The sequence below is a fragment of the Canis lupus genome, chromosome 26, assembly GCF_011100685.1.
Source record: "Canis lupus familiaris isolate Mischka breed German Shepherd chromosome 26, alternate assembly UU_Cfam_GSD_1.0, whole genome shotgun sequence".
NCBI lineage: Eukaryota > Metazoa > Chordata > Mammalia > Carnivora > Canidae > Canis > Canis lupus.
Window position 1 is genome coordinate 2402219 of NC_049247.1, and position 27266 is coordinate 2429484.

General features: G+C 44.2%; 1 protein-coding gene across 1 annotated transcript in view; it reads left to right on the forward strand.

Annotated features, from left to right (window-relative positions):
• TMEM132D (transmembrane protein 132D) overlaps positions 1–27266 on the forward strand; it is a 525295-nt gene that overhangs the window by 64521 nt on the left and 433508 nt on the right. Inside the window, exon 2 of the mRNA XM_038574733.1 lies at positions 14330–15224. Within this exon, the coding sequence (XP_038430661.1) occupies positions 14330–15224 (895 nt within the window). The remainder of the gene's footprint in view (positions 1–14329; positions 15225–27266) is intronic.

Sequence of the window (27266 nt, forward strand, 5' to 3'; positions counted from 1 at the left end):
TTTTAAGATGGTTATTCTTTAGAGTACAGGTAGAGTTAGTCTGTTAACTTGTCTTCCTTGTCTTTTTGACTTTAGCCATTCTGACAGGCTAAGATGTTAGCTTGTGATTGACTTACTTCACTCAGCATTATACCCTCCAGGTCCATCCATGTTGAAGAAAATTGTGGGTATTTGTCGCTTCTAATGGCTGAGGAATATTCCATTGTATACATAGACCACATCTTCTTTATCCATTCATCTTTCGATGGGCACCAAGGCTCCTTCCACAGTTTGGCTATTCTGGACATTGTTGCTAGAAACATCGGGGTGCAGGTGTTCCGGTGTTTCACTGTATCTGTATCTTTGGGGTAAATCCCCAGCAGTGCAATTGCTGGGTCGTAGGGCAGGTCTATTTTTAACTCTTCCAGGAACCTCCACACAGTTTTCCAGAGTGGCTGCACCAGTTCACATTCCCACCAACAGTGTAAGAGGGTTCCCTTTTCTCCGCATCCTCTCCAACATTTGTGGTTTCCTGCCTTGTTAATTTTCCCCATTCTCACTGGTGTGAGGTGGTATCTCATTGTGGTTTTGATTTGTATTTCCCTGATGGCAAGTGATATGGAGCATTTCCTCATGTGCTTATTGGCCATGTCTATGTCTTCTTTGGTGAAATTTCTGTTCATGTCTTTTGCCCATTTCATGATGGGATTGTTTGTTTCTTTGCTGTTGAGTTTAATAAGTTCTTTATAGATCTTGGATAGTAGCCCTTTATCTGATAGGTCATTTGCAAATATCTTCTCCCATTCTGTAGGTTGTCTTTTGGTTTTGTTGACTATTTCTTTTGCTGTGCAAAGCTTTTTATCTTGGTGAAGTCGCAATAATTCATTTTTGCTTTTGTTTCCCTTGCCTTCATGGATGTATCTTGTAAGAAGTTACTGTGGCCGAGTTCAAAAAGGGTGTTTCCTGTGTTCTCCTCTAGGATTTTGATGGATTCTTGTCTCACATTTAGATCTTTCATCCATTTTGATTTTATCTTTGTGTATGGTCTAGTTTCATTGGTCTAGCTTCATTCTTCTGCACGTGGCTGTCCAATTTTCCAGAACCATTTATTGAAGAGACTGTCCTTTGTCCAATGGATAGTCTTTCCTGCTTTGTCGAATATTAGTTGACCACAGAGTTGAGGGCCCATTTCTGGTTTCTCTATTCTGTTCCATTGATCTATGTGTCTGTTTTTGTGCCTGTACCACACTGTCTTGATGACCACAGCTTTGTAGTACAACTTGAAATCTGGCATTGTGATGCCCCCGGCTCTTGTTTTCTTTTTCAATATTTCCCTGGCTATTCAGGGTCTTTTCTAATTCCACACAAATCTTAAGATGATTTGTTCCAGCTCTCTGAAGAAAGTCCATGGTATTTTGATAGGGATTGCATTGAATGTGAAAATTGCCCTGGGTAGCATGGACATTTTCACAATATTAATTCTTCCAATCCATGAGAATAGAATATTTTTCCATCTTTTTGTGTCTTCCTCCATTTCTTTCAGAAGTGTTCTGGAGTTTTTACGGTATAGATCCTTTACCTCTTTGGTTAGGTTTATTCCTAGGTATCTTATGGTTTTGGGTGCAACTGTAAATGGGATTGACTCCTTAATTTCCTTAATTTCTCTTTCTTCAGTCTCATTGATTGCGTATAGAAATGCCACTGATTTCTGGGCATTGATTTTGTATCCTGCCACACTGCCGAATTGGTGTATGAGTTCTAGCTATCTTGGGGTGGAGTCTTTTGGGTTTTCTATATACAGTATCATGTCTTCTGCAAAGAGGGAGAGTTTGACTTCTTCTTTGCCAATTTGAATGCCTTTTATTTCTTTTTGTTGCCCGATTGCTGAGTATAGGACTTCTAGCTCTATGTTGAATAGCAGTGGTGAGAGTGGACATCCCTGCCATGTTCCTGATCTTAAGGAAAAGGCTCTCAGGTTTTCTCCATTGAGAATGATATTCACTGTGGGCTTTTCATAAATTACTTTTAAGATATTGAGGAATATTCCCTCTATCCCTACACTCTGAAGAGTTTTGATCAGGAATGGATGCTGTATTTTGTCAAATGCTTACTCTGCATCTATTGAGAGGATCATATGGTTCTTGTTTTTTTCTCTTGTTGATGTGATCTATCACACTGATTGTTTTACAAGTGTTGAACCAACCTTGCATCCCGGGGATAAATCCCACTTGGTCATGGTGAATAATCTTCTTAATGTACTACTGGATCCTATTGGCTAGTATCTTGGTGAAAATTTTTGCATTCATGTTCATCCAGGATGCTGCTCCTATAATTCTCCCTTTTGGTGGGGTCTTTGTCTGGTTTTGGAATCAACTAATGCTGCTTTAGCCCGGCTAGTTGTGGTTCCCCTCCCCCAATGTTTTTTGTTTGTTTGTTTGTTTTGCCTTCCTACATTATTAGAAGTGAATACTTTTCTCTCTGTCGCATTACAGCTATTCTCTCTTTAAATTTTAGCTTGAATTCGTAGGTGTTCAGGATGCTTTGAAATTTATGTAGGTAAGTTTTTGGGGCCAGGTGTGTTGAGGATGCCTACTCTTCACTATCTGGCCCCTCGGCCACTCCCCGTTTTTCTTTTAAAAAGTTTGCATTTATTTATTTATTTATTTATTTATTTATTTATTCTTTTGTTTATTTGTTTATTTATTTATTTGTTAAGTAATCTCTACACCCAAGGTGGAGCTCAGACTCCCAATCCCAAGATCAAGAGTCACATTCTCTTCCACCTGAGCCAGCCAGGCACCCCTCCTTTCCCCTTTTTTAATTGGATTCATTATTATTATTATTTGCTGTTGAGTTGTATAAGTTCTTTAGATACTTTGGATACTATCCCTTTATTGGTATATGATTTGCAAATGTCTTCTATACAGTAGGTTGTCTTTTACTTCTGTTGGCTGTTTCCTTTGCTGCGCAGAAGCCTTTTATTTTGATGTAGTCCCTATAGTTTATTTTTCTTTTGATTCTCTTGCCTCAGGAGACATATCTAGAAAAATATTGCTGTGGTTGGTGTCAGATAAGTAGTTGAGGGCTCTACTCTAGAATTTTGATGGATTCAGGTCTCATATTTAGGCCTTTAATCCATTTTGAGTTTGTTTTTGTGTATGGTGTAAGAAAGTGACTTCTGCATATGGTTGGCCAGTTTTCCTGACACCATGTTATGAAGAGACTGTCTTTTTCCCAGTGTGTATTCTTTCCTTCTTTGTTGAGGATTATTTGACTGTAAAATCTGGGATTTTTTCTGGATGCTCCACTCTTTTCCCTTGATCTGTGTATCTGCATTTGTGCCAGTCTCATACTGCTTTGATCACTACAGCTTTGTAGAATATCTTGAAATCTGGAATTGTGAAGGCTTCAGTTTTGTTCTTTGTTCAAAATAATAGTGGGAAAATTGAACACATGCTTCCCAGTAACTAAATAGACAAAGCTAGCAAATTTTCCATAAGATAAAAAATATCTGGGCAATACAAATTTTTAAAAATTAAATTAAATCATGGGCTTTAAAGCATGTTTGGCACTTTTTAAATGTTTGTGATCATATTTTTTCTCAGCCTTTTGTTGAAGTAAGCTAGAGTTCAGTAACAAAAACATAACTAGAAGTTAATTTAGAAAATTAATAGTCTTTATTATTTTTAACAGTTCTATGTTTATAGGAAATAATTGAGTGAAAACTCCAAAGCTCCCATCAATCCTTGCATTAGTGTGGTACATTTGTTGCAACTGTTGAGTAATGTTGATACATTATTATTAACTAGAGTCCATAGTTTACATTAGGATTCACTTTAGGGGTATACATTCTATAGATTTGGACAAATGTATAATGACATGTTTCCACCTTGATAGAAGCATTTGGGATACTTTTACTGATATATAAACCCTTAGTGCTTCTTTTATTCATATATCCCTTCTTCCTCCCCCCTCCCCCCACCAGCTTCTGGAAAACAGTGATTTTTTTTCTTTTTTTTTTTTACTGGCTTTATAGTTCTGCCTTTTTCAGAATGTAATATAGTTGGAATTAAATACTGTGTGGCCTTTCTAAATTGGCATATTTCACTTAGCCATAATCATATAAGGTCCCTCTATGTCTTTTTATGGCTTGATACCTCATTTTTTAAAAACGATTTTATTTATTTATTCATGGGAAACACAGAGAGAGAGGCAGAGACATAGGCAGAGGGAGAATCAGGCTCATGTGGAAAGCCCTATGTGGGACTCGATCCCAGGACCTTGGGGTCATGACCTGAGCCAAAGGCAGATGCTCAACCACTGAGCCACCCAGGTGTCCCTTGAGAGCTCTTTTCACACTGAATAATAATTCATCATCTGGATATACCATAATTTGTTTATCCATCACCTACTAAAGGACATCTTGGTTGCTTCCAAGTTTGGACAATTATGAATAAGCGGTTCTAAACATTCATGTGAGGTTTTGTGGTCGACATGAATTTTCAGCTTCTTTGAGTAAATATCAAGGGGCATGACTACTGAATTGGATTTTAAGAGTATGCTTAGTTTTGTAAGAAATTACTAAACTGACTTTGAAAGTGGGTGTACCATTTTGCATTCCCACCAATAATGAATGAGAGCTCCTATTGCCCCATATCTTCACCAGTATTTGCTATTGTTGATATTTGGTATTTTGGTTGTTTTAATGGGGGGTGAAAGTGGTTATATAAAAATTCATTTGATATTTAGTTTGTTGCCATTTTTTTTAACTTTAGGCCTGAAATTGCACTAAACATTCTTAAAATACAGACTTTCCTAGGTGCTTTCTTATTTTTTCATGTCTTGAAATAGATTCCAAGGAATACAATGAAGGGGGCAGATAGAATGGGAATTTCATCCTTCCCTTTGATAATGTCAATCATCTTCTGGTTGGATGGCCCTAGATATCCTTCCTCACAAGCCCTGTTTTCCATTGTAGCTGTGGCTGAATTCTGGGCAGCATCATTTGTTGTGAATTAAAAACCATTTGCCAAGTTTGAGAGGAAAACTATGTCACATTGAATATGACTTTTATCTCTATTTTCAGAACCTGTAATAACAGATCCTGGTCTCCTTAATCTCATCCAAGTGAATCTTCCATACTCTGTCTGGAAGTTCAGTTGCAATTGTGTGTTCATTAATCTGAATGGTCAGAATATTTGATTGTGTCCCTTTGGCATGTATATCCATGACTGACATGCATGCATACACACATACATGTGTGCACACATACATACAGTTTTTTAAATTATAAATCTGGAGTAGTGGTTTTCAAGAACAATTTTGCTTCCTAACTAGGGTTGCCAGATAGAGCAAATAAAAATACAGACTGTCCACTTAAATTTGATTTTCAGATAAACAATAAATGTCTTATGCAATATTTAGGGCATACTTATATTAAGAAAAGTATTCATTGTTATTCTGAAATTCAGATTTAAATAAGAATCTTGTGTTTATCTGGCATCTGTACCCTGAGTGGACATCCGGCAATGTCCGGAGACATGTATGGCTGTCACAACTGAGTAAGGGGGCTCTACTGGCATCTGGTGGATTGAGGTCAGTGTTCCTGATAAATATTAGCAATGCACAAAACAACTTCCTGCAGTGACAAATTATCCTCAGTAGTCCTGGACTGAGAGTTCCTGATTGAGACCTTCTCAGTTTCTTTCGTTCCAAACTTTTGCATTTAGCTCCTGAAATGTTGAGACTGACAAGGCCTGAACATGAGTGATACATATGGGGATGTAGATAGGTCCTCACTGCCTCTCCCTGTCTTAGAGTTCAGTCTGACTTGACTGGGTATGCCACCCTCTACCCTCTGCCCTTTACCCCTGGTTTGCTTTCTTCATGGCTTGCTGTTGCAGGGACTAATCATTGCTGGTGTTTTAAATGTGTCCCTCACAACAGGATGTCGCCTCATGGGGATGGAGACCTTTCTGTTTAAGTGGCACTTCTCAGCACCGTGGACAGCGTCTCTGCATGCTGAGCTCAGCACATAGAGGCAGAGATGTGTCTTGCTTTTAAGATAACTTCACAGCCTCTAAACATGTTTCTTATAACAAATTATTGGTCAAGTGAGAGTGCTTCTCATATTTAAATCCACACAGGGGGCTGCTGCCTTTGTCATTGGCTACCTCCTTCAGTCATCCTGCTCCTTTGAGAAGCGGCAGTAAAATACCTGTTTCCTGACTCATTCAAAGCATAAAAATGTGCTTGAGAAATGACAAATTCCCCTCTGATATATCTGAAACAACAAATTCGGGTTTTAGAAGCAAATTAAGAACAGTTCATTGAAAGGAAATGTGTTAATCTCCATCTCAGGACCTTTCTCCTATATTCCCAGGGCAGTGCTATGGGGATGTAGAGGGGTGTGCAGTTCTCTGCAAGTGTCTCTAAAAGGGTCCTTGTATTGACAGAGATCCCAAAGAATAATTCATGTGTTTTTTCTGGAGCTATCATTTCCTCACTTGATGAATATGTAATATGCCCCAAACTGTCCAGCTCTGTGCTTGGTCTGGGGGCCTTACACATGTCACCCTCACAACTTTTGAGCATTGGTAGGTTCTATAAGCCCTTCACATGTAATCCATGCAGCCAGTGTAGACAGATTAGCATGAAGTACTTCATATAGTGTCAACCTAAGCAATAGTAGTAGCCATGATTCTTGGACTTGATATGCGAATTATATTGTTTCCCATATTCTTTAAGGGAAATACATGGCTAATTACAATTTTATAAATATGCTTTTCTGTGGCCACTGGGAATTGTCAAGCATGATGCCACTGACACTCATGCCACATTCTTGGAAAAGCATGATTTCACATGGAAAGATGAACAAAATAGGGCTGGGTCCTTGGCTTAGTCCTAGAGAGGGTCACATTGTGTGGTGGTAAAGGAGCCAGACTATTGGGTTTGAATCGTGTCTTTGCCACTTAGCACCTGTGTGACTTCAGGCAAACAACTTAACTGCTCTGCTCCTCCATTTCTTCATTGTAAAGTGAGGATGATAAAATAATACATGAGGTCACTGAGAGTAACAGGGTCGTCCATCCTTCTAGAGCATACAGGACAGTGTTTGGAACTAATTCTGCATAATTATTACATACATAACTTGATGGGGGAAATAAACCCACTTAACTGCAGTGTAAAGCAGAGTTTGCTACTTTTATCCAAGGGGAAAAACAGAATCAAATACTGCATATACATGAAGACCCCTTTTGAATGGGGTCAATGGGGTGGATTTCTTAGATGGCGGAGCCCCAATAGGCAATGTTTTAGGACAGATGGCAATTTTCCTGCTAGAGATTTGCTTTGTTGGAGAAGCCATTGCAATTTGAAGAGTGAGAGCACTGCAGGAGGAGACTCAGAGGTTGTGTTTGGTGAATGACCAGTGTTCAGACTGGTGGGAGTGGAGGTTAAGTGCAGAGCAAGTGAGATGCCGAGACTGGACCGGGAGAAAAGCTGCACATACCAGTTCATTATGAATGTTGAATTGTAGGTTATGAATTTTACATGGGAGTCATTGGACAGCCAAGGAAACCTTTTTAACAACAAGAAGGACAGCAACAAAGTGATGGGATCACAGTGGAGTGTGGGGAGTAAAACCCCAGTCTTCAGACCAACAGAAATGTTTCACAGCTGGTTCTGGTGGGAGGTAGAGAGGGAGACTCCTGATCTATAGGGTCTGCCAGTTTCCATCATGGAACCAAGGCATGATGTCACCAGACGTGGGGCCCAAATGAGGTGTGAAATCAGCTCCTGTTGCCTGTGTCCATCAGCACCAGCACTCCACCCATCTGCATCCATCCCAGGCCCACACAGAATTGGTTGTGCAACCTTAGCCAAGGCATTAGTCCCTTTGGCTCTTAGTTTCCTTATCTGCAAAAGAAGAAAATCCTATAAAATAAACGACATGACATTTTCAATGATTAAAAGACAAGGAAGGCCAGAAGTACCCAGGGCAGTGTTCCTCTGTCTCCAGCTGCCAGAGGCTGTCTCCATCCCTTGGCTCATGGCCCATTCCTTCATCTTCGAAGCCAGCAAGGAGCATCTCTCTTCTCTGACCTCCTGCCTTTCTCTTATTAGGAACCTTGTGATTACATTGGATACACCTGGATAATCCAGGGTAATCTCTCCATCTCAAGATATTTAACTGAATAACATCTGCAAAGTCCTCTTTGACCTGGAAGGTCACATAGTCACAGGTTCTGGGGGTTAGATTGTGGATATTTTTGGTGGATCCATTATTTAGCCTATCACAGTGACCATAGACAACCACCTGTGTTTGTGTGGGTATCTGTGTGCATGTGTGCATAGAGCAGTCTATAGTCATTGATGCAAATATAAACATGTCTGTGTGTATATTTATAATAGCATATAATAGCATATCTGTGCATGCATACAAATATGAAGAGGTGAGGTGGTAAGGATGGAGTATTTGCTTCTCCCTCCTCCTGTGTCTCTGCCTCTCTCTCTCTCTAGGTCTATCATAAATAAATAAATAAATCTTTTAAAAAAAGATTTTTTTCTTTGAACTGAAGTATAGTTAACAAGGATTGGGTTTTGATGAGGACTGTCAAGGAAATGGACCCTATATATATACGTTATTTATATATTATAATATAACATATATAATATATAAATATATAAATATAATATTTAAAATATTAAATATATAATAAATATAAATAATAGGCAAAGACGGGTAGCAGATTTTAAGTCACTGACTAATTCGCTGGAGGGGAGATGAGAGGATTCCTTTCTAGTGGATTCTGTTTTCTTAGTGGAGTCTCCAGCTGAGAATGTGTTAGGTGTGGGGTAGAATAGAAGGTAGTGGGGGGCTGTTGATTATTCATCTTTGCATAGGGTAGCCAACCATGCCCAGGAGTGGGAAGGAGCAAGGCAAGGGAGCTGAGGCAGTTAGGGACTTTGCTTTGGTTCTGTCATCTTGAACACGCTCGAATCCAGGTTCCTGGGGGCACTTCTCAGTCTGGGGCTCTCTGTAAAGTCATCTGTCTGTTACTGCATCCCCTTCCCTCTCACCTTCATCTCTCCTCACTCCTGATGCTCACTGACCTTGGGTAAAGTCATAGCAAACATGAGTGTCCATGTCCATAGAATCCCTACTGTGGGCTGTCTGCTATGTCCTGGGGTTTTGTTGTCCTAAGCAAGTTAGACTCTTCTGTACCATGAAGCGATCTCCAGTGGCTCTGGAGGGAAGTTATCTCATCAAGGATAAATAATTATAGGGACGCCTGGGTGGCTTAGTGGTTGAGTGCCTGCCCTCGCGCCCGGGCATAATCCTGGAGTCCAGGGATCGAGTCCCACATTGGGCTCCCTGCATGGAGCCTGCTTCTCCCTCAGCCTATGTCTCTGCCTCTTTCTGTGTGTCTCTCATGAATAAATAAATAAAATCTTAAAAAAGAGATAAATAATTATATTTGCCATTGACATTAATAAATATCTCATACAGTGTTACCTGACAACAGATTTTTGCTACACTCGTGGTGAGCACAGCATGACAGACAGGTTTGTCCAGTCATGTTGTTCCACTTGAAACCAATGCAACTTTGTGCCAACTCTTCTTCAAGAAAAAAGTCATAAAATAAAAAGTATCTTTAGAAGCAATCCTAAAGGTGGTGCTCTCTGTTTCCGGAATTTGGTGAAATATTTATTTTTTGAAATCAGGGATATTTTCTTTTCTCTGTTGTCTTTCTAGGATGCTGCTTTTGAGTTTTTCTGGTATCTTCCCAGGAAGCCTATCTGCATTGAACAACTGGTGTGTGTGACTCATGTGTTGGCAGAGTGGCCTTGGCCATTTTTATTTCTTTGTCTTTAGCATTTACCTTTAGGGAGAGCTTCCAAAGTTTCTCATCTCATTTGATAAATTCAATTTTCTGCTTTTTCAAATCTGTTTTATTGCCTCTGGAACCATTTTAAATCCCTTACTTTTAATACTGCCAGGTCTTCTTCCCTCTTAGCCTTTATTTTATTTTATTATAAATAACAAAGGGCTTGTATGGTCTTGATTGTTAAGGGCTTCAAAATTATTCTGTGTAAAATGCACTTCTATATTCTTTGGTAAATATTCTTCAAAGCGTTATTGCTTTCTACCTCTTGAATGCCTGTTTAAATGTTTTTCTTTTATTTTACAGCTTTTGTGTATAGATTTTCTTCCTCTTCTGCTTTTTGTTTGTTTGCTTTTTCTCTTTAGATTGTCTCTTGCAGGGCAATTTCCCTTCACATAATGGAGTGTGTTTTCCTTGTCCCTGGTTTTCACTTGATCCTATTAGAGGTCACAAGAATTCACCTGGAGGGGCCACCTATCCTGTATTAATAACCCATGTTGTGACCCCGGTGGCTTGCAGCTTGAGCAGTGTGAGGGTGCACTGGGCTGGTTGATGCTCCCAGCAGGGGGACTGTGCTCTAGACTAGGTTAGGGTTGGTCTGGACTCATCCCAGGATCACAGGAGGCTATGTCGCAGCTCCTTCCTATTCCTTGTTAGCAAGACACTTCGATTGTTTGGGGCTTTCTGTGCATGTGACCAAGCTTACTCTTGGGTCTTTGAGCTCAGCTGATTGCAAAAGTTGACTACCAGCATCATGAACATCATCACCAAGTGTGGGGCGTCCTTGGGGTTCATGGATTTCACTCTGAGAACTATCAAGGGAGTTTCTATCAGGATACCTGCTGTTTTGTTTTTATGATCCTGCTTAGGGTTGCCAGACCTAGCAAACAAAAATACAGGATTCCCCAGGTACATTTGAATTTCAAATAAACAACAAATTTATTTACTTTCTCTTAGAAACATGTCCCCATGCGTTACTGTTTATTGGAAATTGAGACACAATTGGGTTCCCATATTTTATCTGGCAGCGTTAACCATGCTGTATTTTTGCATGTGTTGTTTGAGTCTCATGTGATCTCTCAGGAATTTCTGTGATTCCTGGTGTGCAGACTGAACTTCCATGTTTAGCACAGGTGATGATTCTTTACTGCTACCATATCCCCTCAGGTACTGCTTTCCCATCTCCCCAGGGGAAGATGTAAAGGTCGGTGCTCAAATTGCTATCTTCCCCATCTTTCTTAAAAGTATTATTAGGGGAAAATTATGTTTTCAAAAATGCTAAAATTAATATAAAATCTCTCCAGCATCACTGAATTGCTTTAAGATGGGAACATATTGCTTTCCTTCAACTTAGTGTGGAAAGCCATGGCATCAAAATCAAATGTAATTTTGTTCTTAATGGCTTATTAATTGAGATTTACAGCTTCTTGTTTCTCTGACACCTCACTCGTGTTAATGTGGAATTGGTGTTTGTAGGTTGTAAGAGCCACCCCTGTGGGGATTCAAGGGTAATGAGTTTTACTTCTTAGTGTGTTCTGTGTCTTGTGGAGCAGAATTGGCATTATTTTTACAATTTTATTTTAAAAAAAGAAAAGAATAAAGGAAGTGTAAGTAAATACCATGAACTTTAGTTCAACTTGGAGCACTTTTAAGCAATAAACATTGAGGCCAGCTACTAGGCAAAAAGACCAATAGGCCATCTGTGGAAGAAAGCTTAGAAATTACTTACCTTTTTTGAACAATGTTTGCAGTGACTTCCTTATTGCTTTCCCAAATAAAGTCAGGGCACTCATGGTCATTCCTTGGAATATGTAATTAGCTGCACAATTAAGTTTGATGTCTTCAAGGAGTAGGGGTTGTGTGTTCCACAGCAGAGTTCACATGGTCTTGCTGTCTATCGTGCATGCTTAACTCTCTGCAGCTTGGTGATTTGGTTTTGGCAGTTTCTGGGATGAATGAGAAGCTGGTATGAGACAGCTTAAGGCCATTATTCTGAGGGGTTCTGAGGTGTATTTTTAAGAATCAGGAGACCCCGTGTCATTGATGTAGGTCTTTTTATGGATCTCATTGTGTGTAGAAACTTCTGTCTTCCTTGGCCCCAAATAGCTAACATCTATTTGGAGCTCCTGATGGGGTTAAGGATCCTGATTGTAGAGAGATGGCGTACAGAACACAACATCCACAATCCTGATGTAAAAATACAATTCGGGGATGCCTGGGTGGCTCAGCGGTTGAGTATCTGCCTTCAGCTCAGGGCATAATCCCGGAGTCTCAGAATCAAGTCCCACATCGGGCTCCCTGCATGGAGCCTGCTTCTCCCTCAGCCTGTGTATCTGCCTCTCTTTCTCTCTCCATGTCTCTCATGAATAAACAAATTCTTAAAAATAAAAGTAAAAATTAAAAAAATAGTCTTAAAAATAAAAATAAAAATACAATTTGCTCTTTGTACTATTAATGTCATAATTCATTTGTCGATCCATCCATTCATGCATTTATCAAATACTTATTGGGTACTTGGTATTTTCCAGGCGCCCTCCCAAGGATGTGAAAACGTAGAGTAAAGGCCCATCTGTTGTGTGTGCTCACTTGCACATAACCCACGGAGCATGGGAGCAGTTACAGCCTAGCATGAAGTCCTACAGAGGGGTATGCGGGATACATGGAAGAATGGGATGGCACCTGTGACCCAGAAGCAGGCAGCCAAGGGAGGCATTCCAGAAAAGTGACTTTATATTGAGACCTGGGGAATGGCAACGATGCAGCAGAGGGTGCGGAGGGCAGACCCAGTGAAGGGATGAAGCATTCAGTGCAGAATATTAGCAGAAAATCCACACCCTGTTCTTAGCTTTCACTAAAACTCACATGGGAAAGTACAGGATTATGAGAAATACGAATCCTGAGTGATTTCCGGAAAGTTTTTTAAAAAAGGTAATCCTGTTAAGGAGTGAAGTATCTGGTTATACCTATGATATTTTGATTTTTGAAAAGGAAATTCCTATTTATTGGTTGAACCGCGTGAAGTCACTGCTCACGTCAGTCAAAACTGCTCACTTTTTCGTCGATTTTAAATGGTTCAGCACCACGCAAACCTTGGTTGCTTCACTGGGGCTTAGCCTGGCCTGGGTTTGGTAATGCCACCCACTGACTGTTCTTCCCTGGGGGCTGTCTGTACACTCAGAACAATTGTATGAGTCAGACTGGCTGCTGGTCCAGAAGGGGGAGTGAATGCAGGTTAGCACCTGTAGCATTGCAGCTGGACAGGGCGTCGATGCCCTGGTCGGGGCCCTCACTCTGCACACCAGCCCCACGAGGCCAAAGGAGTCAGTGACTTGTCTGTCCCCTGGCAAACGTGCAGCCAAGCCATGCACAGAACCTCTTTCCTGAGTTCTTTGCTTTCTCCTCCGCTCACAGTCAGCTGCCTCCAGGGGTCCAGGTCGGGTTGGTGTCATGCATCCGAACAGGTTTTCACATGGGCCTTTTAAGCACGTGGGCACAGTGAATGTCAGGGTTTGAGTTGCTTTTATTGCAGAATAACCAGAGATAGTCACATGGCTACTAATGGGAAGGGCTTTGTACGACTTGTGGAACTTGGCCTAGAAAGTCAGTGTTCCCAAAGCCAGTAATTTCCATTTCTAAAACCCGTAAAATTCATTCTTGCATTGAATTTCTATGTCTGTGTTTTTCTTAGAGAAAATAAGGCATACTGTAAAAATGGCAGTTTGGTCTCCCTCTCCCCTCCCCCCGCCATGGAGGGATATGATCAGTAAGGAAGAAAAAGAATACCTTTTGTGCTCCGGGATCAAAACAGCTTTCAGGGAGGAGGTGGCTGTAAAGAAAATGATGTGTTTCTTGGGGGCATGAGGTGTGTGCTGTGCACACCTGGGCCCGCCGTGAGAGACATGGTCAGGTTGCCTCCTAGAAGACTCCTCCAGGCAAATCCTTCTGGGCTCTGAGTCTGTCAGCTGACATCCAAGGGGTGTGTGTGACATGCACGCGATTGTGAGATCCCATCTTCATTTACCATCGCCCAGCGTCCTTTATCATTCTCTGGTGGCCCAAGTGTCCTTAAGTGTTGCACGTGTTATCAGTGGAAGGAGGTACACAGGGTGTCAGGTGAGATGTGGCTGAAGCATTGAAGCCCACGCCAAGGAAGTTGTTTCTGCACCTAGTCTCTGTCCTGGAGTTAATGGGAGCAGCCTCCTCTGTCTGATGCTAGCATGTTCTTCAGACTCCTAATCCCGGGTGATCTCACTTTTTAGCAAAGGGAGCGAGTCCTAGGCTCACCCCGTTGTAGAAGCAACACACGTCTTAGACAGTGAGTGGATGGCATCTGAGGTTTTGGGTAGAGAGGTGCATGGTTGGGACAAAGCTGGCAATCAGGGAGGAAGGGGTATGGAGACGGCGGAAGCATTGTTAGCACTGGCCTGGGTTCCTAACGCCTGCGCTCTGATTCCTCCTGACAGTGACTGAGAGCCGAGGGGTCCTGGAGAGCATCCAGAGGTTCTCCTTGCTGCCTACCTACCTCCCTGTGACCTACCACATCAACAACGCCGACGTGTCCTTCTTCCTGAAGGAGGCCAACCAGGACATCATGCGCAACTCTAGCCTGCAGTCCCGCGTGGAGTCCTTCCTAATTTACAGAGCCCAGAGGCTCCCCGTGCTCAGCGCCAGCTACGGGCCCTTCTCCATCGAGCAGGTGGTGCCTCAGGACCTCCTGCTGCCCTCCAGCCCCTTCGGAGCCACCAGCAAGCTCTCCCTCAACTGGAGGCTGAGGGCGCACATCCTGCGGGACAAGGTGTACCTGAGCCGGCCCCGGGTGCAGGTGCTCTTCCACCTGCTGGGCCGGGACTGGGCGGCACAGAGCCCCGGCGAGCGGCTGCCCTGCCTGCGGCTGTTCGCCTTCCGGGAGACCCGGGAGGTGCGGGCCGGCTGCCGGCTGCAGGGCGCCCTGGGGCTGTGCGTGGCCGAACTGGAGCTGCTGGCCGCCTGGTTCGGGCCCCCCACCGTGGTGGCCGGGAGGAAGCGGGCGCCCGGGCCGCCCGAGGGGAGCCCCGTGGAGCTCTACTACTCCGTGCAGCCGGGGGATGCGCGCGGGGACTGTGCGGGCGGCGGCGGCGACGTCAGGAAGGGCAACGCCATCCGGCCCGGGAAGGACGGGCTGGACGAGGCCGTGCCCCACCTGCAGAGGATCGGCAGCGTCTTCCTCTATCAGACGGGGGGCAGACCCGCGCTGCGGGAGCTGCATTTGGACAGCAACGTGGCCATCCTGTACTCCGCCAGGACAGCGAGGCAAGGCGATGTGCTCACCTTCCTTGTGGCCGTGTCCCGGAACTGCAGCGCCGATCGCTTCACGCTGAGGTGAGTCCCTGGGAGCTCCTGCCCCTGTGCCTCTGGGAGCACCTGCCCCTGCGCCTCCGGGGGCGCCTGTCCTTGAACCTTCCAGGCCTGGCCAGGCCTCCAGACTCTCACTCCCTGACCCTGTGAGCTGCGTTAGCACCTTCACAGGTGTAACACCTTCCAAATTTTATAAATCTCCTTTTCAGGGAAAAATGCAGAAAATAGTTTGCTCTTTCATGGTCGACAGTTTGGTGGTAAAGACTCTCCCTTTACAGGATCATTCGGGCCCTCCCAGAACAGCCAGGTGGCTGTGGATCTGTGCTCTGTCCTGAGCCTGGGTTCTCCCCAGAAGTTTGAGGAACGCGGGTGTGGAGGGGTGTGTCCCAGGGGGTCCTTTGCACATCAGGGTGTCAAATGGCTCACAGTTGAAATGAGTCTAGTCAGCACATGGGATGGTAACAGTTGTCTGAGGAGAGAGGATACAGTTTTGCCAACTCCAGTCTATGCCAAGCCTGTGCATTCTAAGTATGATATGGTACCAACCTCACTTTGTTTCTCCCTGGAAATAGAACTCAGTGTTCGAAACATAAAAGAGCATAATGTGTGAAGAATATACAGTAGAATTTGTTGAGTATCTTACATACGAACATACAAAGACAAGACATTTAAAGGAGTACTGTGTACTTTGGGTGGAAAATGAGTTAGTTTTCACTTTGGAATGTCATATATGAGAGAAGCCACTTGCCTTGACTTGGGATTTTCATTAAAGCGTTTTCCATTTGTTTTAAATACGACACAGCTTTGCTACACAGCTACTTGGGTGTCAGGGTGATGGGGTCACTAAAAGCGTCCTGCCATTGTTACCAACTCAGAACGTTGATTTCACGTGCCATGGATGACATTGGAGATGACCCCGGAAAATGTCTGTACATGAGATGCGGTTTCTGGGCGGTTTTTACTTTCTTTTTTTTTTTTTAATAAGAAATTTATTTTTTATTGGTGTTCAATTTGCCAACATACAGAATAACACCCAGTGCTCATCCCGTCAAGTGCCCCCCTCGTTGCCCATCACTCATTCACCCCCACCCCCTGCCCTTCTCCCCTTCCACCACCCCTAGTTCGTTTCTCTGGGCGGTTTTTAAAGTCATGCCAGGATTATTGGTTCTCTCGTCCTTCTCCATGTGGGCTTCATATCTGTTTTTTCTTTGTTCTCTTTCTCCCCTTTCTCTTTGTTTTTGTTAAGAGGTGCAGGAGTTTCAGAAAGGAATCCTCCTTTTGCTTATACCTTCCACATTTAAGATTTGTTGATTGTGACCTTTTACTCTTAACTAAAGAAATAGGAGCTAATGCATGACATTAATCTAATGATTGAATGTGGCTGATTCTTGGCAGGGACAGACCTTTGGCATGGGCTGATAGTGTATTGGGGGGGGGTTGACCCTGGGGATTAGGCTGCATCAGCACATCTGTAGGGCTGAGGCCTCATTAATTCTCCTTTTGTCCCTGGAAGCAGACCCAATTCCGCTGCTCACAGACCTGCTGCATGGTGTGCGGGCTTTGTGCTCTGCTTTTCCAGGATCAACGGTCTTATATAATATTCTCTGTGGAGATGGCTGCTTATGTAGAGAACTGTTTGCTGGTAGAAACCAAAGGTTTGGAATAAGGAGAGCTTTGTTCTTGCATGATTTTGGACCCTCTGCCGTCCTGTAGGTTTGCCAGCTGCTGGTTGTTGATTTCCTGATCCCGGGGTGAAAACCCAAAATCTACTGAAGTTTTAACTCTCCAGGAGATGATATCTGCATCCAGCTGTTTTGGGGAGGTAGTTGTATGTGTAGTATTAAACTTCACAGAAATCTTTGTATCTGATGACCGCCTACTGCACATTAAGACACGGGTGTCGGAGTCCTGAGGGCAGCTCTGTCTTGGCAAGCTGTAACGAAGCCAGCAGAAATTTGGTTTGCTGGGCTGCATAATCTAAGGAGTCTAAATCTTTGCAAATTCAGAAACAAACACATTTGAAACTCCTTGATGTGGTTGCTCTACATTAGAAGTCAAAGAGTTGAGAATTTTGGATATATAGCAAAAGTGTATTTGCTCAGAGTTCACCAATTAGAAATTTGAAAAGAAATAAATTCAGTATTTTGGTTCAGGTAATAGTGAAATGAATATTTCATGGCTATGTGTTTAACTTGGTCAGGTGGTACACTTTCTGTCCCCTTAAAAGCAGCATTTGTATGCTTGCTGCATACTTCAAATGCTGTTATTACGAGTGAGTCATAGGGGTTGTGACAACAGCTGGAGGTGAACGTGGATCTGGTCATGCTTTGAGCATTTAGTTTGAATTCTCATAATTAGAAAATAACACAGTATATCTTTTTTAATGAAGTCAATTTTACACTAATTTAGCATAGCTTCCAATATGTAGAATGAGTATGGGTCTGCTCTATCTGGCCTTCTGCTATAAATAGCTCTGCAGGATCCAGCCATGTATCTTTGGATGCTTTCCTCTGAATTTGTGATTTTTATTTCTAGACGCTCTGTTGACATGCTAATGTCATTGGGTGCCAGTTGGACGTCCACACCACTTAAGGATGACCAGGGTGAGAAAGGGACTGAAGTAAGTGCCACCAACAGGAGGGAGCCCTCCAGCCTGCACAGCAGCTGACATTTGAGCCCTTTTCTGATAGCGATTGATTGCCTTTGGCCACCACCCTATTATTTCTGTGCCTGTAACCTGAGGGTGACACAGTGGCTAATGCACAGTGCTTCTGTTCTAGGAATCAAGTTTTGTCCTGCAAATTATCACTAAGTGTAGTTTAAAGCAGTTGCTGTGTATGTGCGAAGGTGGGTGTGTGCATGTATCTGCGTGTGTGTGCAGAGGAGTGTGTGCATGTGTACAGGTGGGTGTCTGCATATGTGGATGTGTGCCTGCTGTGTGCATATGTGTATGCATGGGTGAGTGCATATGTGATATGTGTGCAGGCGAGTATGTGCAGGTGGATGTGTGCATGTGTGTGCAGGTATGGATGTGTGCATGTGTGTGGGTGTGTGCATGTATGCAGGTGGGTCTATGCATGTGTGCATGTGTCTGCAGGAAGGTGTGTGCATATGAGTGCATGTGTGTGAGTGTATACGTGTGTGCATATGTGTACGTGTGTGTGATTGTGTGCATGCACAGTTGTGCATGTTAACTGTCGAGAAGAAGAGAAGCTGGGTGGGGCTATTTGTCATCTGATGAATTCTGTTCTCTCCTGGAGCTCCTGTCTTCCTAAGCAGACCACCACAAAAGAAGAAAAGCAAATGCTTTCATTCCTTAGACATCTGAGGATCCTTTTTAATTTCAGAAAATGTTTTCCTTCAAATGAACAACTGAAGCATCCCATGTACTTGGGCCCTTTCTTCATGTTCTCACTTCCTGTTCTGTACCACCTGCCCCCCTGGAGCCAATTTCAGAAGTATCTCAGGTCTCTAATCACCTGCTTATGTGTCTGGAAGAAAAACAGAATGCAGACTCTCTCTCACATCCCCACCACCACCACCTATTCTGTTCCTTTTCCTCACAGGACATCACTTTGAAAAGGGTCCCGGTCATCAGATCTGAATGTGGGGCTAGAGCCAAATATTTGCATAGCATGAGCTTGGTGCAAGCGAAAAGGTCCAAAACAGTAGCACAAAACTCAAACAGGGACTTGTATCAAAGTCAGAGATGTTCTTAAATTGATTGAACAAATGAATGAGTGAGTGGACACATTGTTGCTTATGAACAAGTGCATATACTTTACTGAGGCCTTTGCTGTATTAATGCTAAGTGCTCCAGAGTGTGAAGAGCCATGTGCCTGCCACAGTGGTCAGACGCAAGGCTGTCTCTGAATAAGGCATTATTGCCAAGGAAATGTTCTTGGAAACATGAGGGTTATGAAAGCAGCAGGAAGAGAATAAAATAAGAATAGGTGATGCGGGGAGAAAGGCAATCTGGGATGGGTAAGGCTTGAAAGGTCTTCATTGGTGGTTTGGGAAGCCCATTTGGCCAGATTCTGAGCTTGCTAGGAATTGATGTGGCAGTTTGAGTTTGGCCCTGAGCTTAAATCACTTGAAGGATACAGACTTTGAACCTGCCCTGACCTAGAATAGGCTCCTCTTCTTATTCTATTTCAGGTAAAATATGCCTTGGTGTAGCCAATAATATTCTTAGCTGCAGGCCATAAGGCCAGCCTAGCTTCTTTAAGAAAAAAATAAATAAAAGACTTGCAGGGTATGTATTATGGGTCTCAAGAATTAATAAGAGATGGGGGCACTGGGGATCCCTGGGTGGCGCAGCGGTTTGGTGCCTGCCTTTGGCCCAGGGCGCGATCCTGGAGACCCGGGATCGAGTCCCACGTCAGGCTCCCGGTGCATGGAGCCTGCTTCTCTCTCTGCCTGTGTCTCTGCCTCTCTCTCTCTCTGTAACTATCATAAATAGATAAAAATATTAAAAAAAAAAAAAAAAGAGATGGGGGCACTGAGCTTGGTGTCTGAGAGGTGGTGGGTGGAGCAGCCTACCCCAAGCATCCCGCACTGTGAGCTCCTTCCTCTGCCCTTGCCAGGCTCATAACAGGTGCTGAGACTTGGGAGAGGCTCCCACTGGCTCTTGTGTCTACTTGCTGTCTGCGCCGGGGGTGGGTGGGAGGGGGTGGGAGGGGGCCCCGTGTGGCTCTGGTACTGAAACATGGGGTCCTGCAATTACCTGTCACTAATATTCCCCAGGAGGAGGTATCTCACTCATGAGGACCCTGGAGTGCCATTGAGAAGGGGTGCATGCGGGGGTCCCCGGACCCCAGTGAGGTCTCTGACATCTGTGCCTGGGGATTTCCTTTCTTGATCACCCAATGGACATTCAGAGTTGCGTGGAGTAGACTATGGGTCAGCGGCAGATAGAGAAAGGAGGGTGTTCCATCTGTTTTAAATAAACTTTTGGTTGTAGAATTGATGTCGATTTACAGGGATGTTGTGGAGTCAACATAGGACAGTCTCAGATGCCTCGTGGCTGATTTCTCCCATTAGTAACATGTTACATCATTGTGGGACATTTGTCACAATTAACAAACCATGCCTGATTCACATTCCTGTCTCTATGCCTCGTGCCGGGATTCCAGTCAGGATGTCCCATGCATGTGGTGTTGGGTCTCCTGAGACCCTCTGGACTGTGACCATTTCCCACACAAACGTTTTTGATGGACTCTGAAAGGTTAGAGACTTCACTGTTCAGACATTTGAAGAGCGTCCCTCCAGGGGTACTTGTCAGATGGTTTTCTCAAGACCAGATTGGAGTGATGAGTTTGGGTTGGAAACCAGAGAGGAAAAGTAATACAAATGTCATCACATCGTATCAGGGATGTGCCTGACTCCCCACATCTGACTTTGCCTTCGTGAGGGGCTGGGTGAGGGTTTACCTGCCCCCACCCCACCCTACCCCCAAGGATGCTCCCCTCCCTCCTCCCATGAGACTGTCCCCCCCCTCCCGCCCCCATGCCACCTGCTCTGGAAGGAAGCTCACAATTATGGAGAAGAGCGCCACACTTCACCTCCTCCAGGTTCTCATAGGTACCTACATTATTTGGAATTCTACAGGTGAAATTTATTCATTCATTCATTTATTTATTTCAGTAGGGGCATCTGGATATTTATTATTTTACCATTTGGGTTGTATCCCAGTAGAGCCGATGGGGTTTCTCCACCTTATCCTGCGGACATTCGCATTGGACAGTATTTTGGTGGGGGGTCTGGTCTCTGCTGTCAGCCTCCCAAGCTCCTATCATGAGTTGCTGTAGAATGGAAACCTGAGCTGCAACAGCCCAGAAGGTGCCCAGATACTGCCACACATCCCCTGTGGGAGAAAATACCCTTGCAAGTTAAAAACCACCAAATTCTCCAAGTAGAGTATGGTCGTTGGGGGAAAAAATGTTTACAGAGTGAGCTCATCTCTTGCACAGAGGGGGGTTCAAAGTTTAGAATTAAGGTGACCGTGTGTGTAGTCAGATTGTTCTCAAAAATCTTTTACATTGCATGCAGTGGTACCTTCTTCCTTCTACTAGAACATAACGCTCCACAAAGCAGAGACTGCTCACTGCTTACACTGCGTGAAAGAAACTACTTTCCCCTCCTGCCTCCAAGCACAGAACTCAGGGTCCCAAAACTCAGCTCTGGGAGTGGACTTGATCTTCCCAACTAGGGAAACAGCCAGAAGGGGGAAACTGGGAGGCCCAGGGAAGCATGTCACACTCTCTTATCTGCTCCAGTGGGGGGTGAGAGCTGTAGGAATGAGAGTCTCCACACCCCCCGCAGTGTCTGCCTTCTGATGCCACATCCAGGAAATGTGGGAGAGGAGACAGAGGCAGTGGGCCTGAGGAGATGTGGCAGTTCCCGTCTCCATCGTGGTTCTGGGAGGTTCTCTTGGGGACAGGTGGACAGATGTGTGGATGTGGTTCGGCAGAATGTGAGGGTACGGCCTTGGTAGCTGCTGGTCCCCCTTTGACCAGGGGGCCTGTCCGGCGATTTTTATGAAAGGGATTTCTCATATGGTTAGCCTTTTTGGTTTAAATGCTATAATTATTACTGTTATTTTATTTATTGCTTTAAAACATATTTTATTTATTTATTCATAAGACACACAGAGGCCGAGGCATAGGCAGAGGGAGAAGCAGACTCCTTTGGGGAGCCTGATGTGGGACTCCGTCCCAGGACCCCAGGATCATGACCTGAGCCTAAGGCAGACACTCAACCACTGAACCACCCAGGAGTTCCTCATTACTGTTATTTTAGGATGGACAGGGTTGTCTTGCAGCTAAAGTTCTCTGTGGTCCCCTTTGGCTCTGCAGACTTCTGGCCACTGATATTTGCTCTCTGTCACCATGAACTGACCTTCATTTCCATAGGAGTCCCTCCCCATCACATCACCCTATATCATAGGGCCACTCTCAACCAGACAGAGGGCAGTGAGAGGGAATGGACCATGGTCCATCTCCAGGTCAGTGAAGCACCTGCTGGAATGCTCTGATGGCCAGGATGAGCTCTGGTCCATAGATCTGGGTGAGCTGGGAGATGTGGTGGCTGAGTAAGCCCAGGTGGGTCATCTCTGAGTTTCCCCACCACCACCTCCGAGGACATCGCTGTGCTCCAGGGTGGGGAGGGGTGAGGAAGGGTGGAGGACACCCCATGCCAAGGCAAAGAGGAATCCAAGCTGGGTTCTGGTCCTACAGGTTGTCCATTCATGTGGTCTCCATGGAGACGTCCACATCCTAGGTAGATTTGGTCGCAGTGCACAGAGCTATGGAGGGAGCATCTTCATGTCCTCCTCCAGCATGTTCAGATTCCATTTCCCTGTGTATGGCTTCTGGGTTCCTCCTAGGAGCCCAGGGTGATGTGTGGGGCAGGGGAGTGGGGTGCATGAGATTGCTGAGTGCGTCAGGAGTAAGATCGATTGTACTCCCAGTAGCCGACACTTGTTATCTGTGGCAGGCACTGCTCAGAGTGATTCAGGTATTTTTTTACACATTTAATCCTCAAAACAGCCTTACAGATTGGACATAATTATTACCTACGTTTCCAGAAGGGGAAATTGAAACACAGGTGGTCCAGCGGCTTGCCAGAGTCCCCATAGCTTGTGACAGATGTAACTTAACGTCCTGAGAACTTACCCTTGCCGACACTCACCCCAGAGCACATATTAGAAAACCCATCTGTGTAAGTGCAGGGTGGAGAGCCAGGCACAGCTTCTCTGAGATCCATTTTGTCAAAGCACTTAAGAGAATGAGTCACCTGAACGGTTTTCCCTATTTTACAACAATTTGATGAGTATGGAGCTTGGTGCTGGAGATGTAACAGGGACCAGAGCACCCAGAGCTGGCTCTTGACTGGGGGATGGATCAGTGAGAACCAGCCATGTTTCCACTGGGGGCGTAGGTGCCCACACGAGCCCCTGCTCTCAAGAGGAGACCAAGGGAGGTTCTGTCCACCATCACCCACACCCATGAGTCCCCAGGGGCTCTGAGGGCAGGTAGTGGATTGTGGTGGCCCTGTCTTTGTGCTTCACATGTGGTAATGGCCACGAGGAGCAGCACTTTCCGATCCATGGGGTAGAGTTCACCTGCTGCAGGAAGCAGCAGAGTCTGGGGTCTGGAGTCCGGGGCCCTGGTCGCCTGGTGTTGTCACCCACCGTGTGCCCTGGGAAGGGCACTGAAGCTCACAGAGTGATGTGGGGTGTAAATAAAAGTTCACAGTGAACCTTGAACAGATTGTGTGGTGTCAGATGAGGCATTTAGTAAATCAGCAATCAACCGAGAAATGCATCAGGGTCCGCTGAAATGCAAACCTGACTGAAGGCCGCCTCAGATAAGCAGGCCCAGCTTACTGTGAAAGGGGCAGGAGTTAACACAAGGCGCAGGTTAGTTGCACCATACCCATAAAGAATGAATAAAGATGGAGCGTGTCCAAAGGTGCTTAGGGGCGTTTCCCGGCATAACGTAGGAAAGCAACTAACTCAGTGTATCCTGGGATGAGGTGGTAGAATGAAGCCACATGTCAACATCTTTTCCCCAAAATCTGAAGGCATGAAAAGCAAATTGATGAAAACAGACCAGCATAAATAATACCGGCATCAGCAAAGGACTGGTGAAGGGGTCAGCCTAAAGAGTGAGACAGAAGTTTCTAGAAAAAAAAAGTTTCTAGACACCAACTCTGCATCTCTCCACAGCTGTGTGTGTCCCTCTGTGAGAGGAGACCATTGGGTGATGGGTCCAGCATGGCCATGCATTCTCTGGTGCTCTTTCTGGGGGGATGTGGGCTCCCTCCTCCCTGAATGTGCCCTGGCTTCAGTGCATAGCTTTCCCAGTAGACAGGGAAGATGTGAGGATTTGGAAGTCTGAGGCTAGACCATAGCAAGCTTTGACCTTCCCCCAGGGTCTCCAGAGCACTTGTCCTTGGAGCCTGGAGCCACCATCTGAACAAGCCAGCTTGTCTTCTGGGAGAGGCTCTGAGACTACCTGGACAGGGAAGGACCAGGTGGGCCTGGTCTTCATGCCCCAGATGTGTGAATGAAGCTGTCTTGGATGCTCTAGACCAGCTGGCGACCTCAGCCAGTTCCAGGGGGAGCAGGTGGATCTTACATTGGAGCCCTGCTCACATCCCTCATACATAGAGTTGCCATGTCTAAAGAATCTGGTGTAGGGGCACCTGAGTGGCTCAGTGGTTGAACATCTGCCTTTGGCTCAGGGCGTGATCCCAGGGTCCCAGGATCTTTAGATTGTATTTCTTTATTCATGAGAGACACACATAGAGAGAGGCAGAGACACAGGCAGAGGGAGAAGCAGGCTCCACATGGGAAACCTGATGCAGGACTTGATCCCAGTCCCTCCAGGGAGACCTGGCCATTGGCCTCTGACAGCACCAGCTCCATGCTGTGTTCTCCTGACCTGGGAGAGAGGCGTCCTGCAGGTGTCGACCTCGGGATTCCAGCACCATTGTCTGGCTGGTCTTGGAGCAAGTTCAGCTGCTCTGTCTGTAACTAGTGCCTTGTATTCAAGTGCTCTGGTCAGTTGTGTGCTGTGGGGTCTCATCCCTGATGTGACCCTGTGAGTGTAGCAGTTTGAGGAGATATTTTTTTATGGAAAGTAGAATATCTTTTCTGATTACTTCTACATTGTACCAGAAGAAGAGACAGTCACTGGGATTTCTCATTTGTGTCTGTCTCAGCTAGAAGCAGAGGCAGAAGGGTCGTAGGCAATGCAGAAATGAATTCAGCCAAACAGAAAATGTAATAAATTAGATACAAACTTTGAAAGACCTAGAGGCAGCAGAAAGAGAACATGGCTAGTGAGATAATATTTTTCTCTCTACTCTGTGAACTCTTTGTGCATAGGTAAAAAATCAACCCTTGTATTTCTTTTCCTTTCTCATTTTGGGCAGTTGAAGGGTAGGCAGTGATTAAAGACACCATCCATGGATGCCTCTCTTTTGAAAACCAAGGATTCAAGATGCAGAGATGAACTGGAGTGATCACCTGAAGCTCAAGTTTATTCAAGCAGATGGCATGTACACACAGAGGGTTGAGTGATTTCAGGTGCAGTGTAAAGGGAGGGCACTCACCCCAGAGCACATGTTAGAAAACCCATCTGTGTAAGTGCCTGACTTACAACAGCCTGACTGAGCTCTTTTCAACAGCCTGACTGAGCTCTTTTCCTGTTGAAAACTCAAGTGTTGATACACACTTTGAAAGATAAAGCATGCCAGGTGAAATTTATCCACAGTACGTCAGCACAGATGGAAGGCTGGGGTCTGGGTCAGAGTTCTCCAGATTGGGCACTGATCAGATTAAAATAAAGATGGCAGCCCATTTTGTAAATATATTGTAGGAAGAAAGAAAGAAGGAAGGAAGAAAGAAGGACAAACATACAAGAGAGGGGAAGAATTTACTTTGGAAGAACATGTAAACCAAGGGAAAATAAAGAGATGTCTCTGAGTGCTTTAAATGGGTAGGGAGCATTTTGTTTGTTTTGTTTTTTAAGGAACATGAAATTAATCAACCAAGAATTCAAATATAAAAAAAGACAAAGACAGAGATGGTAAGGTAGACTAGAGAGATAGTCCATGAATGGAGGACCCAAATAGTGCAAAACAGAAATTACAAATAAGGAATATAACTGAATTATAAAGTTTCAATCATAATGAAACAATTAGCTAATTATTGAGACAGAATACATATTAGTAAGAACTAGAGAGATGGCTATGTCATGTTCAGAGACAGAAAGACAGGATGGCATGAAAGTGTCTGTTCTTCCCAAATTAATATGTGGAGCCAATGCAGTTCCACCCAGGCCAAGAATGGGTAAGACACTGAAGAGTAGAATAATATCGATGAGTCATTGAAAATCCAAGTCTATTTGAAGAGTGTGGTAGTGGAACGCAAGATCTAAATACAGTAATGAACAGAGCTCCAGAATCACCAGCAAATAGGAGGTCTCATGCGACAGACTATGATTATTGATCGCTCAAAAGAGATATAATTTTCAGAAATGGCACTGGGGGCATTATCCAAATGAGAAAAGAAAGAATCCGATCTCTATTTCATGCCATTTACAGACATCAATTTCAGATCAATTAGGCATCCAAAGGGGGAAAAAGGAAATCGATGTAGAAGAAAGTACAAAGCGTATCTTTGTAAGCTCTGCGGGGAAAAGATTTCTTCAACAAGATATGGAACAGTGACCACAAAGGGGACATCAATACTTTTGTCTAGGTTTTAAAACTAAATACTTAAAAAAAAAGCAAACCATAAATTTGGGGAGAGTGTTTGTAACACATAAGCCCAACAAAGAATTAGGATGCAGAATATATAAAGAATGCCTATAATGCAACAATTAAAAGCAAATAAACAAATAGGAAAATGGGTAAGAGCCTCTCACAGAAGAGAAAACACAAAGGACCAAGAAATTTAAGAAAAATACTCCATCTCATCTGAAATCAGAGAAAAACAAATTAAAACCATGATAGAGTTCAGTTTTGTAACCACCAGGTTGCCGAGAGTCAGGCAGTCAGCTGTTCTCCAGGGCTGTGTATGTGGGGAGAAGAAAAGCCTCATTATTGCTGCTGGAGGAAAATACAGGTGCAGCCTTCTTAGAAAGTACACTTTAAATGTATGTATGTGTGTGTGTGTGTGTGTGTGTGTGAGAGAGAGAGAGAGAGAGAGAGAGAGAGAGAGAGAGAAGCTAGATTTTAAAACATTTTGTCAGGAAAAAGCAAGTCACTTGTCAATTACAAGGGGAAGAAAATCAGGCTGGCTTTGGACTTCTCCATAGTAACATTGAGTGCCATTCATGTGAAAAGATGATAGAGCGATGTCTACAATCGTTAAGTGCTCATTAAAGATATTGATTATTTTATATTCACACAATCTGTTTCATGGAATACTATATAGCTACTTTGATATGAAAATTTTGCGAGGTTAGGTACAATAAAGTGAAGTACAAAAGATGGGATAGGATAGATGGTTGGATGGATGGATGAATGGATGGGTGATACATAGCTGAGTGG